Consider the following 18,041-nt stretch of genomic DNA (forward strand, 5'->3'; position numbering starts at 1 on the left):
TGTCCTAGCTGCTGAGGACAAGACTCATGATTTTTCTGGCTTTTGAGTTTCAGATGGGTCCTGGCTCTGAGGGAGGGAGAGGCAGAATCTCACTATTGCCACAGGGGAAAAGTTCAAAGTCCAAGCTCACTGGCTATCTCTGTTTAGTTCCTGACTGATGCTGCCTGGCTGGGAGGGCAAGGATGCCTCATGCTCACTGCCCACAGGGTCCCCTTGACACTCAGGCAGGTGTCTTGTCACCTGCTGAGTGGGATGAATGTCCTGGCTCTCCTCTGGTCCCCCTGATGTCCCGGTAGAGAGAGAGCATCAGAGGCATTTCATTCCCATGATAACCTTGGTATCTTCACAGGAAAGTAGTGTGTGAATGTGGTTACACCCATGAGCAGCACTTGGAGGTGGCCATCAAGCCTCACACTTTTCAGGGCAAGGAGTGGGACCCAAAGAAGCATGTCCATGAGATGCCTACAGATGCCTTTGGCGACATCGTTTTCACAGGCCTGAGCCAGAAAGCAGGGAAGGTGGGTTCCATTACGCTCACTCTTCGCTATGTTGGCCCCTATGACACTGTAGCAGATTTCCTGGAGGGGGGGTTGGGGGGGGGGAGAATGAGAGTAGGCATCTAGCTGCCTGGAACCCACTATACACTGAGGAATGGCATGGGGGTGGTGTGCACTCTTCAGGCAAACGAGAGGCTTGTGAGCAGAGGGAGGCGTGCAGGGCTTCCCGTGGGAGGTATGCGCTCATTCTGAAGGGTCTACTGTCTGTCTGGGTCTAGAGGAATGAGGAGGAGAACTCAGGACCTAGCACAGATGTGATTGGCTTCTGAGTGGTGGTGAGGTCTCCGGAAGGGAGGGGAGAGGGAGAAACCCCCGTGTGGGAAGCAGAGGCAGGAGCCATTGCAGGTGGCTGTACCCTGGGCTGGGGATGCAGACACAGGTGAAGGAGGAGGTCCCGTCACCTGGCCTCAGGTCAGGAAGAGAGGCATGGGGAGGTCTCACCTCTTGCTCAAAGCTATGATAGGCAGAGCCATGGTGGGTGTGAAACCGGCTGATCCCCAGTCCCGGTTCTTAACCTGACAACCTCCTGGCTCCAGCTGCTTCTCCAAGGGCAGTGACAGGGACAGTCCCAAGCCAGGGACAGTTAGTGGTAGGGGATAGTACTCCTGTTGTACCAGTGAGTGGGACACATTCATTGAGAACCATAAGGTGTGTCCTGACCTCAGTGAATCCCCTTCTGAGAGTGTGTGTCCCCATCATGGTACTTTCTTGCCCCGTGACAAAAGGCTGTTTCTAGAGTAAAGGATTTATTCTGGCTTCCGGTTTGAAGAGATACAGTCCATTGTGGTTGAGAAGACTCGATGGAGTTCCAGGTGCTTGAAGCTGTGGGGCGGGGGAGGGGCTGAGGCTGCTGGCTGCAGCCTGGTGGGTCAAGAGATAGATGAGATAGAGAGAGAGCGACAGATGAGAGATAACAAGGGAAGTCGGGCTACCACCACTAAGTCCTGCTCCCCAGCGACCAGCAAACACTTCCTCCAGAGAGACGCTTCCTCCTAAAGGTCCCATAGCGTCTCAGCACCTCCAACTGGAGATCAGATGTTCAAACACATGAGCCTTTCATGGGGAGCATTTCATGTTTAAACTAGAGCACCCGCAATGTGAGCCCATAGCCCCTTTCCTTCTGGACGCCATGTGGTTTACAGTCCAAGAGCAGGTCCATGAGAGGGTGGTCCTGGACCCCTGCTCCTCCCTGTGAGAACAGCTGCTGTGAGGGCTGACAGGCACTGTGGTATCAATTAGCGTTCTTCGTTGTTATGCTGTGTCCTGCTTGCTCTGGAGACTCCTGATGTCCCTTTGGATTTTGTGATGTCCGTCATCCTGCCCATTAGGGTCTCTTGGGTGAATTCTAGTCAAGCTGGAGCTCCTTAGACAGTTGATTTAACCAGAGTGGAAAAGTCCACCATGGGATGTGGGCTGCAGTGCTTGCCTGGCATACATGGGTCTCTGGATTCCATCCCAGGTGTGTGCACGTGCACACACACACACACACACACACACACACACACACACACACGCATACACTCACACACACACACACACACACACACACACACACACACACACACACACACACACAACGCCCACCATGAGCTTAAGGTATTCTGGAGTGTGAAGCCAAGGGGCTGCCCCCTCCCCTCCCCTGCCCTCACCCTTCTCAGAGGCAGACCATGTGTACACAGAGCAGGGCCAAGCCCAGTAAACCCAGTGACAGATCAGGGGTGGGAGTGTGAGGAGACCAGGAAGCAGATGGGATGGAGGTCAAACCACACGGAGGAGCCAGTGCAGGGGGTGGCATAAGGAGGGTGTTTGTGGAGGGCGGTCTGAGGTGCCCCCTAAGCAGAGGGGATGAGGAAAGAGGAAGTATGGGAGAGGAAGCTGGGCCTAGGGGCTTTGTAAAGAATAGTCTGGCTTTACCTAGGGAGCCCCTGTGCTTGGGCCTCTCTTCTGGGCCTCACCTCCTCTTTCTTCTTATAACCCATGACTTAACTATGTTTTGCTGGCTACTTTTCCTCCTGGGTGTGAACTCAAGGTGTCCAGCCCCAGGCCGAGCAGGCAGGGCACAGGTGAGCCCACTCTGTGTAGAATGTGAAGGGTGAAGCCATTCTCTCAGGGTTCCTTCACTGTCTCCTGCAGGGTTCTCTTTCTGTCCCCTGCTCAGTTCCCTTGCCCTGCAAGATGCCCCCACTGTCCCCTGCAGGGTGTCCTTGTACCTGGTGAGGTTTCCTCACCGCTGTGTCTCCTGCAAGGTCCCCTCACCAGCCCATGATTCCCCTGCAGTATGTCCGGGTCTCCCAGGACACGCCCTCCAGTGTCATCTACCAACTCATGACCCAGCACTGGGGCCTGGATGTCCCCAACCTCCTCATCTCAGTGACCGGCGGGGCCAAGAACTTTAACATGAAGCTGAGGCTGAAGAGCATCTTCCGGAGAGGCCTGGTCAAGGTGGCCCAAACTACAGGTGAGTGCTGAGGCCCTGCCCGGGCCGTGAGTACAAGAAGGATGAAGGGGATCTTTGGGGATCAGCATCATCTGTACTGGAAAACTCTTGGGGATAGCTGAGTTCACACCCTGGCCTGGGCCAGATTCCTTGGGTCTATAGACAGCACTTCCCTTGACGCCTAGTTGCCTCTCAGCTCACACTATTTATTTCCATGATGTTTATAGTCACATACCACTGCCATGTGCTAATGTGCTAGATTTATTTTTAAAAGATTTATTTTTACTTAGTGCCTGTGTACCTCCCTCCCTCCCTCCCTCCCTCTCTCTCTCTCTCTCTCTCTCTCTCTCTCTCTCTCTCTCTCTGTATGTGTGTGTATGCCACATGTGCTCAGATGCCTGTGGAAGACAGAAGATGACATTGGATCCCCTGGAGCTGGAGTTATAGGTGGTTGTGAGCCTTCCAACATGGATGCTAGAAACAGAACTTAGATTGTCTGGAAGAGCAGCCAGTACTCTTAACTATTACTGAGCTCTCCCTCCAGACCCTAGGTTTTATTTTATTTTAACGTCCATATCACATGTGCCTTTGAGGCGCTGATTTCAGAGGTCTGGCCAGCACTGTGCAGTGAACTCACCGCCCAAACAACAGCAGATGGGTCTTGGCTCATGTAGCAGGAATGTAGAGAGCTCTGCCCACATGCCCTCTCTTTAGAGGTCAGGCAGGACCAGCAGAACCCACTTGTCACTTGCTGCTCTATAGGCAGAACTAGGTCACACTCAGCCCTGGCCTTCTTCCACTGGTCAGCGTGCAGTGCGGTCCTGAGGGTGGGGTAGACAGAAAGAGTGTCCCCTGTAGGGGTTACCGGGGACTGTAGTAAGCCATGTGGCTGTAGATGTATGGTCATCGGTTAGGAGTAGGGCCAAGGGATGGGGAACATGGACATCATCTCTGACTCTTGGGTCTCAAACACTGACAGGAAAGTGGAAAGCTGCAGGTTCTGAAATAGGAGATTCAGACAGACCCTTTGTGCTCCTCAGCCTGGGACAGGGAGAAGGCAGAGGGCCAGGAGAGGCCTGCAAAGAGAAGATGGGGTCTTTTCCATTGCCATTTTTGCAACATGGGGAGCTCAAGTCCCAGAAAGGCATCAAGAAGATGCTGTCACAATACAGTGTCTCTTCCTTGATTCTGCTTTAGAGGTATATCTGCCAATGTACTTGAGAGTCTGATGATGAGGTCCCATGTCAGGAGCACAGTGGGACTCTGGGTGTCACTATTGGCTTGACAAGATGCACACTGGAGCCTAGAGGCATGGCCTGTCTCTTTCCCCAGGGGCCTGGATCATCACTGGGGGGTCCCACACGGGTGTGATGAAGCAGGTGGGTGAGGCGGTACGGGACTTCAGCCTGAGCAGCAGTTGCAAAGAAGGAGAAGTCATCACCATCGGTGTAGCCACGTGGGGCACCATCCACAACCGAGAGGGGCTGATCCATCCCACGGTGAGTAGCCACTCCAGAATGAGCCTGGGTCAGAGGAGGAAGGCTGGGAGCAGAGGGTGAGGAGTCTGACTCTTCACAAAGACTGTAGGGAGCATGCTGGGTGTCACCATGAGTGTTGGGGGAGGAAGGTGATGCTGCAGGGCCCAGGTCTGACTTAGGTAATGTAATACCTCGGACACAGTGAGCAGGGTGGGCAGCTAACAAGGATAGACTTAAGATCACAGGAGGGATCCACATGCTGATTATTACCAGGTGGAGGTACATCCCAAGAGTTGCTTTGATGAGAAATGGACTTCAAGGAAAGGGAGTGACCAACCAGGACCACACAGCCAAGCAAGCACTGGGGTTAGACTGAGCCAGCTATCTGACCACAAAGCCTGAGCTTTTAGCTTTGAACCTCTATGCTCAGAGGCCTCCAGCCTGGAATTCCACAGAGCCATGGTTTCTGGCAGTCAGCAGCAAGTTGGGCTGCACTTTAATGCTATACCCATAGCTTGACTCAGCCGCTGCTTAAGAATGGAGACTTGAGTTAGATAACTTGGTTCACTAAGTGGGATTTTCTAAGGACACATTGGATCTGTCCTAATGAGGACATGGACATTTCATTCACAGTCAGGGAAATCTGGGGACCATATAGTCTGTGACTAGAGAACATTTCTTGTCACTGCTGACAAGAGTATGCCTGGCCCAGTGTGCAGTCTCCCTGTCTCAGTGGTCCTTTGTCAGACAGCATTGCTCTAAGGAAGTCTTGGTCTTTCTTTTGTGTCTGAATCATAGAGTGTCTCCCCGGGCAGGATGGACCAACTGTCCTGTTTTGCACATCCTTTTTATGGTGTAAGACTGAGGCTAAGGGAGGCCAGGGGAATTCCGAGCTGAGAGCTGTTGTTACACCGTTTCATTCTCTGTGGACAGTAGAGAAGGTGTGTGGTCCAGAAGGTTAGTTTCTCTGGGGTGCTGTAAAACATGACAAACTGGTGGCAGAAAGCAACTAATTTATCCGTCTACAGTTAGAAGTCACTCTCCCACAGCACAGATGCCATATCACTCGGCCACAATGAAAATGAGGTTATACACTATTCTGGGGCTCTGATGAGGACCTTTCCTGCTCTTTTAACTTCTGGTGCTTCTGGGAGTTCCTGGGGGCTCCATTCAGATCATTCAGGTTAATTTTCTCTTGTTTAGATCCTTAACATCGGAGCTGCAAAGGCTCTTTCTCCAAATAAGGGGCCACCAGCAGATTTTTGGTCTTAGGACTTGGGGGGACATTATCCAAGCTATTAGACCCTCCCATTTCCAGAATACAGGTATGACTTTTTTTTTTACCAACCTGTGTGAGTCTCCCCTGGTCATCTGCAGGGAGGCTTCCCCGCTGAGTACATGCTGGATGAGGAAGGCCAAGGGAATCTGACCTGCCTAGACAGCAATCACTCCCACTTCATCCTGGTAGATGATGGGACTCATGGGCAATATGGTGTGGAGATTCCCCTGAGGACGAAGCTGGAGAAGTTCATATCAGAGCAAACAAAGGAAAGAGGAGGTAAATGCGCATGCTTCTGAGGGGGTTTGGGGCAGAAGAAACTGAGGCTGGCCCTGTGTCAGAGTCACAGCTGGCCATGGCCTGTATTGTACGTGGAGGTGAGATTGCAACACACCAGTATTCATTTCCTGGGTCCCTGTCTGCTTCCTCATGGGGACCTGTCTTCTCTTGCTGCCTTAATCCGTGGAAGGGTGTCAGTGAAGGCTTGTCTGTTTTCTGTCAGTGAATAGAACAGTCTGCATTTTCAACTAGAGACAGTTTCAGGCTGGGAAATGAGAAGAGGTGCCAGCCAGAACTCACAGCTTGACCTCAGCTGCTTGTGGGGAGGTGGAGCACCTAGTGTGTGAGGTGAGGAGAGGGCACAGGGAGTGCAGGAGAGGACTCCAGCTCAGCACCTGGGTTGCTTGGGATGACTCTGGGTAAGCACATTTCAAGCTTCTCTGTGCTTCCTGAATCAGGGTCCTTAGTGGGGCTGATCACCCCCACCCTAAAATCACCTCCCTCCGATCTGGATGGTGCAGAGCTGGCATGCCCATTAAGTTCCCAGGGGGGAATCTATTGCCTGTTCAGGCACCACACTGGGAGAGCACTGTTTTCACTAGGAGAACCCAGGGTGAGGTGTATGAAGGCAGGGACCCTTGTTGGCACTGGGTGGGCTTTGCTGCCCAGGGCAAGGGACTCCTCATATTACCTCTGTTTCTCCTGCCTTCTGAGTGGGGTTGGGTAGAAGGGAAGAAGGCTCATGATCTGTGCCCTACCCCAGCCCGTGCCGGACGGTTCAGTCCCCTCCTAGAGGTTCCTTGGGCCAGCTTGGATTTTGAGGTAACATACAAAGGACAGCAGAGAAGGGCTGGCTAGAGTGGTCCACTGGGTGGAGAAGATGGGGTTCTGTTCTTGTCCCTTCTGTACAGGAGCTCAATCAGGATGGGGTGGGATACAGGCGGCAGGATGGGGTGCGTAGCTGGGTCCAAGAGTAGGGATGTGGTAGGTGCAGGGATAGATCGGGGTAGGTGCAGGGATAGGGTGAGTGGTCAGGGGGAGAGGCAGGGGCAGGGAGAATGGTCAAGGATAGGGGTAGAGCAAATAGCAAGGATAGGTGGCCAGGTGGTCTTGGGTTTGCTCTTTTATGGTGCATGAACAACTTGCCCATAAGCCATTATCATTCACCTTTAGCAGCTGCCCATTATCTACCACTCGGCCTGGCTGGTGCTTCTCCACGTAACTAGGGTGAAGTTGGCTGGGTGGAGGAAGCAGCCTAAAATAGTAGGTCTGTGCTTCCCCCACTACGGCTTCACATGGGCTCCATGTCTGCCTAGGTGTGGCCATCAAGATCCCCATTGTTTGCGTGGTGTTGGAGGGCGGCCCTGGCACTCTGCACGTGAGTACTAGCTGCTGTCCATCATGGGATGCAGGCCCTGCTGGGGAGGAAGGGCTGGTGGATACTTTTACTAAAATCTGGTGCCATCACTGGGAACACACATGGCATGCTGTCCTCAGGATATGGAGGGGAGGGAATCCACCACAGGACAGGGGTGTTTCCAGGTGAGAGAGGAGACACCTAATGGGTGGACCCTCATGTGGGAGAGGTGGCTTGGCTTTGGCCCAGGTCATGGTGGGGTTGCTGGCTCTCTCTTCCCAGAGCCTCTCTAGAAGGCCTTCAGCCAGTGTCCCAGGTACTGCTCTCAGAGCACAGGCCCCAGCTCCAGTCCAGCTGTTGGAGCTAAAGTCTGGGGTTTTCCTCATGGTCCTGGTATCCCCTAAGCTTTGGTCATTCTGGATCCACACAGCATCCCTGTGAGTGGGTCTGGTCAATGACTGTGCCATGAACCCTTTTGTTACAGTGGTATTGGGTGTTGAGTGACAAGCCTGAGTCAGGTGTATCAGTGGCACACTCCTTGTGTGTCAGTAACAGCTCTTTTGTCTGGTGGGGTGCACCAAACCAGTGAGGCCTTCTGGAAAGTTCCAGCTTCATGGGCTCACTCTAGCAACAAGTGACTTGCAGCCTTAGCTGCCACTGAATGACGCTGTATTTCTAAAGTGTCAGAGCTGGGTGAGGACTCTGGCCTGCTCACACTTGGATCTGGTTTTGCAGACCATCTACAATGCCATCACCAACGGCACACCCTGTGTGATAGTGGAGGGCTCCGGCCGAGTGGCTGACGTCATCGCCCAGGTGGCCACTCTGCCTGTCTCTGAGATCACCATCTCCCTGATACAGCAGAAGCTCAGTATCTTCTTCCAGGAGATGTTTGAGACTTTCACCGAAAACAGGATCGTGGAATGGACCAAAAAGGTGAGACACATTGATTTACGGTCACCAGGCCGACTCCCAGACAGACCAGGACTCCGGGGACCCGAAATGGGTCAGAGTGGGTGCACAATTGAATTTTCAGATGGTGGGGAGCTCTGGGTCCCAGGACAGGCAGGGCCTCCTAGTTGGGCACTGGGAGGTTGAAGCATATGACAGACAGAATGCTAAAGGAGAGCTGAGGTTTGAACTCGATTTACAGAATGCCAGAGCAGGGCTGGGACATCTCAGAGCTTGAGAGTGTTGTTCTGGGACCCAGAGCATGTTGGACTGGAGGGGTGTGGTGCTTGGGGAGGGGTCAGGAAGCACTGCAGAGCACAGGAGGGGCGTTGGCGGGGATGCTGGCAGCAGAGCTTACTGGCTACAGCAGTGAATGGCAGTATGTGATCCAGCCTTGTCTCCTCATAAGAACCCTAATGGAGCAGCCTCAGAAGGGCCCAGCTCCCCAGTCTTGCAGCTGGGTTTTGGGGTGGTGCCTTGACGAGCTCTGCAAAGTGTGTGGTGAGTGTCTGCACCTTGGTCCCGGAGCTCAGAGCTCACCCTCAGAGTTTCACACAGGGTGTGAGCGTCCTGAAGTGAGTGTGAGCAGTGCTAGCTTTGGCTGAGCTGAATTTAGGTCCCACCAGCCACAGGCCAAAGGAACACACTGGAGCTAGCCACACTGGACTATGACACATGGAGGGGCTTGAACTGTGACTGGACCATGGAGAATAAGGAGTTCTCTGACTGAGTAGCTCAGGGAAGCATGGAGACCTCATTTTAAATTTGCCAGGGACTCAGAGTGCCCTTGTTTAGTGTGGATGCTCTGTGAGATTATCTGGCAGGGAAACAACATAAGTTGTGGTGAGCTCCTCATCCCCTCCCCCTCCCCTTCCTCCCTCCCAAAGGCCTTTGATTTCTTATCCGGTGTGCTGTAAGCTGTTGGGCAGACTGGGAGTCTTTTCTCAGCAACATTATAAATTATTCAGGCAATTCAGAGAACTGAATTTAATCTCTCTTTGCCAAAAGTATTTTTGTTACATTTATTTTATGTGTGTGTGTGTGTGTGTGTGTGTGTGTGTACTCATGCTCACATGCTGGTGCCACAATGCACACATCACGGAGGTCAGAGGACATTTTGTGGGTGTCAGTTCTTTCTACCATATGGGTCCTAGGAGATTGAAGTCAAGTCATCAGGCTTGGTTGCAAATGCCCTTTCCAGCTGAGCCTGCACAGACTGGGTGGTTCCTTGTTGGGACCCCAATCCCTTTGGTCCTTCAAGGAGGCAGAAATCTCACTGACAACCATCTCACTGCTGCAGATCCAAGACATCGTCCGGAGGCGGCAGCTGCTGACGATCTTCCGGGAAGGGAAGGATGGGCAGCAGGATGTGGATGTGGCCATTCTGCAGGCTTTACTGAAAGGTGAGGCTATGAGCAGGGGAAAAAGAAGGGAGAAACCAGGACATGTGTGCTCGTGATGAACGACAGCATCTGAGTCAGATGCTGGCCAGAGGGTAGCTGTGTCGGGCCATGCCTCTGTACATCCCTGTCATCTAAGAAACAGCCAATTCCCAGTAAGGTGAACCCTGAGGAACCTATACCAATCCCATTACAGTCAAGCTTTTCGAAGACCATGAATCTTGAGAACAGCAAGGAGAGGTGGCTTATCCCATACAGGGGAGTCTCAGTAAGATAACGTGTAGATTTCTAATTAGAGATTAGAAGGCAGAGGGCTGCAAAGTGGGGGAGAAATTAAGGTAGTCTCAGATAAATAAAAGCGTAGGGAATTTGCAACCACTAGACCCAAGTTATAAGAAATGCTCAAGGGAGCCAGCAGGGTGAATTGAAAAAACACTAGCTAGTGACTCAGTGCTGTATGAAGGAATAAAAATCTCAAACAGGCAAATGCAGTTGTGAACACTTGTATCATTGTAACAGTGGTTTATAACTGCAGTGTTTGTTTCTTCATTACGTAAGAGGTTAAGACAGTAACAATTACTAGTCTGAAAGCTAGTATTCTAAGCCAGCTTTCCTGGCTTATGAGTGTAATCCCAGAACTTCAGAGCCTGAGGCAAGAGATTCACTGCCAAGTTCAAGGCCAGGCTGGTCTGTCTCATACGTTCAGGATTAACTTGGAGAGCCTTCAATATAGCTTGCAAAACATCACTGCAGCAATCTCCACTTACAAGAGGGATTTACAGTAGATAAGTGTAGAAAAAGAGGTGGAGCCATGGGTGCCGGGGCTAGAGATGGGGCTGAGGAGGGGCCAGGGAAGGCTCCGGGAAGGGGGTTTGTGTGACACTATTCCTACAAACATCTGCTCACCTCGGATAGGGAACCGATGACAGATCAAAGCAGCACTGCCACCAGACTCCAACTTGGCGAACCAGTGAGTTTATTGATGTTACTTAGAGGAGTGTGGGTGAGAAGTTACTTACAGGAGCATGGATGACACAAAGGCAGGGCCATCGTCACTGAAAGCTCACTCTGGCATGGATGAGGACTCAGGAAAGCTGCCTCCCTGGAGCTTCCTGTACCACTTGTAGGCAGCTGCATGGGTGGGAGGGCATCCTTGTCTCAGTACTCCTGTTTATATAACCCTGGGGAGTATTGGGCCTTGTGAATCTGGTGAGTTTCAGGGACTTCCTGAGTCTTATGGAGTTTCCCTTCAGGAAGAAAGGTTTCAGCTGAAGGAAACTGCTACATAACGGGGGCTGGGGGCCAGCCTGTTCATGATGTAGCGTCTCCATGTGGTTTCAGTGTACTTTTCCTGATGTATTGCCTGTGGCATGGGGCATGTTTCATGGCCTCTGTTGTCATTTTCTCTGCTCCTTGGTGAAGTGTCTTTTAACCACTCTTATCTGGCTATTTGTCTTGCTGTTTCTGGGCTGTAAGTGTTCCTCGTTCATTCTGCTGTTCTCTGTCAGACATATAAAGAGGCAAGTCTGCCCTTGGTTTGTGGGTTGCGGCAACATTTTGTTAAGGTGGCTTTGAAGAGCAGAGGGATTGCCCTTTGTGGTTTGTGTTTTCCGTGTCCTGGCTCAGAACTCTGCCTGTCCCAAGGTTGCAAATAGTCACTGACGTCACTTTACACACCCAGCCCACCTCTTCAGCAGGACCCCACTGTGTGGTGTGAGGGAGAGACCAAAGTGGTTTTGATTTTGTTCTTCTCTGAGTAGAAGCCACGTGCAGTCGTTGGGACCCGGGTTCTGATCTCCAACACATGTGTCACATGCACACGCACACGCACACGTGTGCACATACACACACACACAGTTAAAGCAGAGGGTGAGTTTAAGAATGTTTGGCTGATATGCATTCCTGGGAATCTGGGTGGTATGGCTGCTGCAGATGAAGAGTTAGAATAGAGAAAAAGGTGGTGTGTGTGTGTGTGTGTGTGTGTGTGTGTGTGTGTGTGTGGTCTTTTGGAATTCTGCTTTGCATGTTAATATAAATGAATGCTTTTTAGAACCCTTTATCTTCTTTTACTGTGATTTTTTTCCCTTATACTGTGGCCCACCTGTCACAGAGGGGCATGGCTGGGAGATGGCCCAGGATGGGGAAATGGGGTAAACTAAAGAGATGACCAAAACCCTGAGATTTTCTGAGTCTAACAACGAATGAAAAGTGCTTTATAAAGCGGGTGTCTCACGGAGGGTGTCAGCACTAAGCTCTGAGTTACCACTTTAAATCATTAAGTAACTAGAATTCCCCAACCAACTCCTGGGCCCCACACCAAGCCTCACGTTGAGGCACCTGACACACACTGTCACCCACAGCCTCTCGAAGCCAAGACCACTTTGGTCATGAGAACTGGGACCATCAGCTGAAGCTGGCCGTAGCATGGAACCGTGTGGACATTGCTCGAAGTGAGATCTTCACTGATGAATGGCAGTGGAAGGTAAGGGGTCTGTGTAAGTGTGTGTGTGTGTGTGTGTGTGTGTGTGTGTGTGTGTGTGTGTGCGCGCGCATGTGTGCGCAAGGCTCCAGCCCCGCCTTGGGAATAGATGACCAGGGTGGATTCCATCCTTCAGGAGAGATATCCCAACAGCTCCTTCTAGGGTTCTGAGCTCAAGAGTTCTAGGAGATGCTGATTTAATGTGATGGTCACTGACCATTGCTCCCTCTCAGCCTTCAGATCTGCACCCCATGATGACAGCTGCCCTCATCTCCAACAAACCTGAGTTTGTGAGGCTCTTTCTGGAGAATGGGGTGCGGCTGAAGGAGTTTGTCACTTGGGACACTCTACTCTGCCTGTACGAGAACCTGGAGCCATCCTGCCTCTTCCACAGCAAGCTGCAGAAGGTGCTGGCCGAAGAGCATGAGCGCCTGGCCTGTGCGTCTGCTGCACCCCGGCTGCACATGCACCATGTGGCCCAGGTGCTGCGTGAGCTCCTGGGGGACTCCACACAGCTGCTGTACCCCCGGCCCCGGTATAGTGACCGGCCACGGCTCTCACTGCCCATGCCGCACATCAAGCTCAATGTGAGTATTGGTAACATGGGTGCTAGCCATGTGGTTGCTGGTGTCCAGGTATAGTGTCATGCTGGAGGTGTGCAATGCCTGGCTCCTTGGTGGGTGACCGCTGTGTTCTCAGCTGTGTTATGAGCTCTTACATTCATTAGAAAAGGAATTGCTAAATATGTGTGTGTGTGTGTGTGTGTGTGTGTGTGTGTGTGTGTGTGTGTGCCTATAATTTTAGCTCTCAGGAGGTTGAGGTAGACGATGAAGAGTACAAGGCCAGCCTGGGCTACATAGTGAGATAGTCACCAAGAAAGGGAGAGAGAGAGAGAGAGAGAGAGAGAGAGAGAGAGAGAGAGAGAGAGAGAAGAAAGAGAGAGAAAAAACCAAAACCAATTGACCAAACAAATAAATAACCCCAAAGCAATGGGCTCCACACTCTGTCCTAGAAGGCATGGGCTGTGTGAAACCCTGCAGATCCAGGGCTTAGATAATAGCGACTCATTGTTTCACAGTCCTGGAGACTGAAGTCTGAGGACAGTGACAGGGCTGGTTGCTGCTGAGGCCCTCTCCCTGTCCTGCAGGTGGGGGCTCTTGCTGAGTCTTTACATGAGAAGAAGGGTGGGAAAAGAGAAGCTCTCCCACCCCCAATAACCTCATTTTGGCTCACTTACCTCCAGAAACGTCTGTAGTAGTTACTTTTCTCCTCACTGAGACCGAATACCTGCCAGAAAGTATCTTTTGGGAGGAAGGCTTTATTTTGACTCAGTTCCAGGGTACATCTTTTTTCCTTTAATGTGGGTGGTGGGGATCCGAACTTAGGTCTTCAGGCTTGTGTGGCAAGCCCTTTCCTGCTGAGCCATCTCCTCAGCATCCAATGAATCATTTAATTAAGTTCCCAAGAGTGAAATGTGCCATCTCTCCGTGACCGCACAAGGCAGGACACACACTGCTCACTACCTTAGGGTTCTGATGCTGGGGACTCTGTGGGACATGGACTGTCCTCCGCCTACAGGTACAGGGAGTGAGCCTCCGGTCCCTCTATAAGCGATCAACAGACCATGTTACCTTCACCATTGACCCAGTCCGCGACCTTCTCATTTGGGCCATCATCCAGAACCGCCAGGAGCTGGCAGGCATCATCTGGGCTCAGGTACCAGGACCAGCTTAGTTGCAGACATGAGGATGTCTAGACTGGTGATCTGAGTCAGGGGCTCACTTCTTGCAACAAATAACAGTTTATGGTTGTGTGGGGTAGTAAGATCTCTAACATAGGAAGGCTTGGTGTACCCAGTGGTGGGGAATAAAAACTTTGGTGGGAAAATAATTCTTAAAAGAAAAAAGGAAGGGCTGAAGAAATGGCTCAGAGGTTAAGAGCACTGGCTGCTCTTCTAGAGGACCTGGGTTCAATTCCCAGCAACCACAGGGTGGCTCACAACCATCTGTAATGAGATCTGGTGCTCTTCTGGTGTGCAGGCATACATGCAGGCAGAACACTATTCATAATAAGTAAATAGATCTTAAAAAATATAAATAATAACTGACATTTTAAAAAAAGTAAGAAAGAAAAGGAAGGAAACATAAAGGCCCTCTAAGCAAGCTGTTGTGGCTACTTCCGGGCCTGAGGATGTGGACAGTGTTGTTCTCTGTGATCTGCCCAGATCTTGCCAGCTCCTATCTGTTCATTATACCTGTTAGGGAGATAAGCACACAGTACCCATGGGTCAGTACAGGAGGCCACCATCGGAGGGCTTATGTGTTAATATGGATGAGTAGGTTGTTTATATGGACAGGGCCCCCAAAACTTCACATCTTAAGCATTTCTGTTCACTATCATAGGTTCTAGGTACAGGGTGGGTAAATCTAGTGGTCCCCCAGGTCCTCACAGTGCCCCTGTGTCCCAGAGTCAGGACTGTATTGCTGCAGCACTGGCCTGCAGCAAGATCCTGAAGGAGCTGTCCAAGGAGGAGGAGGACACAGACAGCTCGGAGGAGATGCTGGCGCTGGCGGATGAGTTTGAGCACAGAGCTATAGGTAAGCCCCCTGGGGCCGCCTGCACTGTCACCAGGGTCTCCCTCTCTGTACGTCAGCTCCGATGCTGTTACCTAGAGTCCTTGTCCATGACCTAGATGTCTCAGGACAGTCCCTACATCCTGCCTTTGCTGAAGCGGACCTTCTTCTTCCCCTGCTCAGGTGTCTTCACCGAGTGCTACCGGAAGGATGAGGAGAGAGCCCAGAAGCTTCTTGTCCGTGTGTCAGAGGCCTGGGGGAAGGCCACCTGCCTGCAGCTGGCCCTAGAGGCCAAGGACATGAAATTCGTGTCTCATGGAGGCATCCAGGTGACTCCCCGAGGGTCCACTTTCAGAATCAGGTGCCTGGGAGGGGGGGCACAGCCCTGCCTCTGATGACATGGCTGTTGCTGGCAGCGTGGCTCTTTGATGACTGGGATAGTGCCTAGTACCTAGACATATGCTGATGGACAGGCACTTGCCTCCTGGTTTGGGGATGGGGAAACTGGTACACAGCAAAGGAAGTGGCTGGTAGGCATGGAGGCCGATGCTCAAATGTCAGGTGGCCCTCAGTGTACTTTCCAAGAGCCTGTGTCATCTGGGGGCTCAGGAAGTACAGGGGGGACAGTGTGGCCTTCATGGAACATTAGGGACTAAGGAACATACTCCTTTATTACTTGGGTATCCTTGGAGCACAGCCTCATGCTGTTACCACGCCCATGGAACTCCATGTGTCCTGGGACGCGCAGAGCCTGGGGATACCCAGGGAGGAATCAAGCCCTGCCCCATGGTGGCAAAAAGGGTCTGCTTATGACAGCCTGGGACTGCATGGCCTCAGGACGTTGCAAAGATTGGGGGTCCTGAAGCTGGAGGAGGGATGGCAGGCAAGAGGAAAGTCAGAGCCCCATGTGATAAGCCCTGCTTATTCACTACTTATCATACACCATGGCCTGGCTCCAAACACCCAAAACCGTGATTGCTCTTCTGGCTGACCATGGTATGCCTGTCACACTGGCCACCTGTGGTTAGGGGTTCAAAGAGCACAGTGATTAGGGGGGTGTGACTAGCACTCATCCTTGGGTGGCTGGGGGCTTGGGTGGGGGTCAGACTGCTGGGTGCCCACTGCCCTGAGACCGCCCTGTCCACAGGCCTTCCTGACCAAGGTGTGGTGGGGCCAGCTCTGTGTGGACAACAGCCTGTGGCAGGTCATCCTGTGCATGCTGGCCTTTCCACTGCTCTTCACCGGCCTCATCTCCTTCAGGTGAGGGGGAGGGGTCTGGGCCCCCAGAACGTGCAGGAAGTAGAGGGGGCACCGCCAGGCCTCAGTACCACCTCAGGTCAGACTCTTCCGCGCCCTGAGTTTTCTGCTGGATACTGGAGGCTGGCGGTGCTGATGAGACTGTCTCTTGGCCTCAGCTCCATGGCAACAGGGAGCATGGGGTGGATAGGGTACCCTTGGTGCTGCAGGCAGACTGGGTGGAGGATTGAAGACCAGGTCTGGCTGTGCTTCACTTGTGGTTGCCTCAGAGCACGAGGGCTCTTGCTAAGATGTCATTTCTATTTTTGTTAGATGGCATCTTTGGGCTCCCTGGCACTTCTGGGTTCTCAGGGGCAAGCTCCAGGCTAGGTGGCCGGTGGCAAGCCCTCTCATAGCCGTAGGCCACATGCTCTGTCACCCTCTCATGCCCTGACTGTTAGGGATGTGCCCAAGGGGAAACGGAGGAGCAGATCAGATGCTAAAGCTGTTTTAGTCCGCCCTGCTTTCTGGACTCCCACCTTGCACAGACCCAGGAGGACCAGACGTCAATCTCACATCCTTCCAGGGGTCAAGGACATTGCCATGTGACCTTTATAGTGCCCCTGCCCTTCCCTGAGGGGAACAGAGCTGCACCTGTGTTTCCAGTAGCAGCTGTGACAAGAGGCTGCACGTCAGAGCGCGTCCACGTGGGGACTTGGCCACGCTGTTAGTCTGACCTTTATGACAGTAATGGCAGTTGGTCCCCACTTGTGGGGGCACCTGAGGCCTGAGAACTCTGGCTATGAACTAATGCTAAGGGCACTGGAACCTAACCCAGGTTAGGCATACAGCCAGGCCTCGGCCCTGGATAGGAGCTGTGGTGTTCACAGCTCAGCAAAATGTACAGAGACTTGCTTCCCGGCCTTTTGGGCCTGTGCAAGGTTTGGGGTCTTTAGTGCCAAGGCCGTCTTGCTGGCCTGCCTATAACTGCTATATGGCCTTGGGTACCAAGTGAGGTGTTCCTTTCCTAGTACGTTTGCCCCTTGAGTCACATCTCTCACAGGGTAGGTAGGGATCCTGGAGACCAAAGTCTGTGACAGTCACCTGAAGTGTCTGCTGCAGGGAGAAGAGACTGCAGTCCCTGTGCCGCCCAGCCCGCGTCCGCGCCTTCTTCAACGCGCCCGTGGTCATCTTCCATCTGAATATCCTGTCCTACTTTGCCTTCCTCTGCTTGTTCGCCTACGTGCTCATGGTGGACTTCCAGCCCTCACCATCCTGGTGCGAGTACCTCATCTACCTGTGGCTCTTCTCCCTGGTGTGCGAGGAGACACGACAGGTGCTCACCACTCCCACACCGAGTGTCTGTTTCCACCGAGCCTCACCCAGGCCCCTAGGAGCTGGGTGGAACCCCGGGAGGCAGGCGCCCACTCCTCCACCTGGGAGCCTTGCCTCCATGGCCTGGCTGCCTTGCCTGAAGCTAGGCTTCTGGACCTCTCCGAGGCAAAGCACTCATGACTGTCAGTTTCCAATGCCCCCGGAAGTCACGCTGGTTCTGTGTGGCCTGAGGTCTCCCGCTAATTCCATTCTGTGGCCACCTTTGAGTAGGTGTGTCTCTCGATATTGCCAAGTGTGGGGCCCTGTGTGAGTGATCATTTGCAGAAGACTCAGACTGATGGAGAGCCATGAACATGGTTATGGTTCATTCCAGAAAAGGGCTTAGAGTAAAACCTGCCAAACACAGAGGTACCCATCCATCCATCCAAAGACTGTTGACCCAGAGAATCCAGAGGTCCCTTCCCTGAGGCAGGGGCAGAACTTGATTCTCCCTGCTAGGACAAAGAATGTGTAATGACATTCAGGGCCAGTGTCACCCAGGCAGCTTCTGCAAGCTGCAGGGTCCAGGCTTATACCAGGGGTCAGTCACACAGACGTGGCTCGATCCTCCTGGCTGATCTGTCTCTAGTCCCCCTCTAGAGGTTGAACTAGTCCTGAGTGGCCTATTTGACCACCTGGAC

At 52.5% G+C, this 18,041-nt stretch overlaps 1 protein-coding gene across 2 annotated transcripts in view; it reads left to right on the top strand.

Moving 5' to 3' along the window:
• The window catches only part of Trpm2 (transient receptor potential cation channel subfamily M member 2), a 50,126-nt gene that overhangs the window by 9,849 nt on the left and 22,236 nt on the right, over positions 1 to 18,041 (top strand). Inside the window, exons 4-17 of one of the 2 annotated variants that reach the window (XM_052744556.1) lie at positions 350 to 518; positions 2,835 to 3,015; positions 4,327 to 4,493; positions 5,850 to 6,030; positions 7,347 to 7,408; positions 8,123 to 8,323; positions 9,639 to 9,741; positions 12,099 to 12,220; positions 12,451 to 12,804; positions 13,796 to 13,933; positions 14,685 to 14,814; positions 14,974 to 15,119; positions 15,938 to 16,050; positions 17,149 to 17,362. In XM_052744556.1, the coding sequence (XP_052600516.1) occupies positions 350 to 518; positions 2,835 to 3,015; positions 4,327 to 4,493; positions 5,850 to 6,030; positions 7,347 to 7,408; positions 8,123 to 8,323; positions 9,639 to 9,741; positions 12,099 to 12,220; positions 12,451 to 12,804; positions 13,796 to 13,933; positions 14,685 to 14,814; positions 14,974 to 15,119; positions 15,938 to 16,050; positions 17,149 to 17,362 (2,281 nt within the window). Of the gene's footprint in view, positions 1 to 349; positions 519 to 2,834; positions 3,016 to 4,326; positions 4,494 to 5,849; positions 6,031 to 7,346; positions 7,409 to 8,122; positions 8,324 to 9,638; positions 9,742 to 12,098; positions 12,221 to 12,450; positions 12,805 to 13,795; positions 13,934 to 14,684; positions 14,815 to 14,973; positions 15,120 to 15,937; positions 16,051 to 17,148; positions 17,363 to 18,041 lie in introns of those variants that run through there. The other variant, XM_052744557.1, reaches the window with a different exon arrangement.

This window comes from Peromyscus californicus, unplaced genomic scaffold (assembly GCF_007827085.1).
Source record: "Peromyscus californicus insignis strain IS unplaced genomic scaffold, ASM782708v3 Scaffold_19__1_contigs__length_69161282, whole genome shotgun sequence".
Lineage (NCBI taxonomy): Eukaryota > Metazoa > Chordata > Mammalia > Rodentia > Cricetidae > Peromyscus > Peromyscus californicus.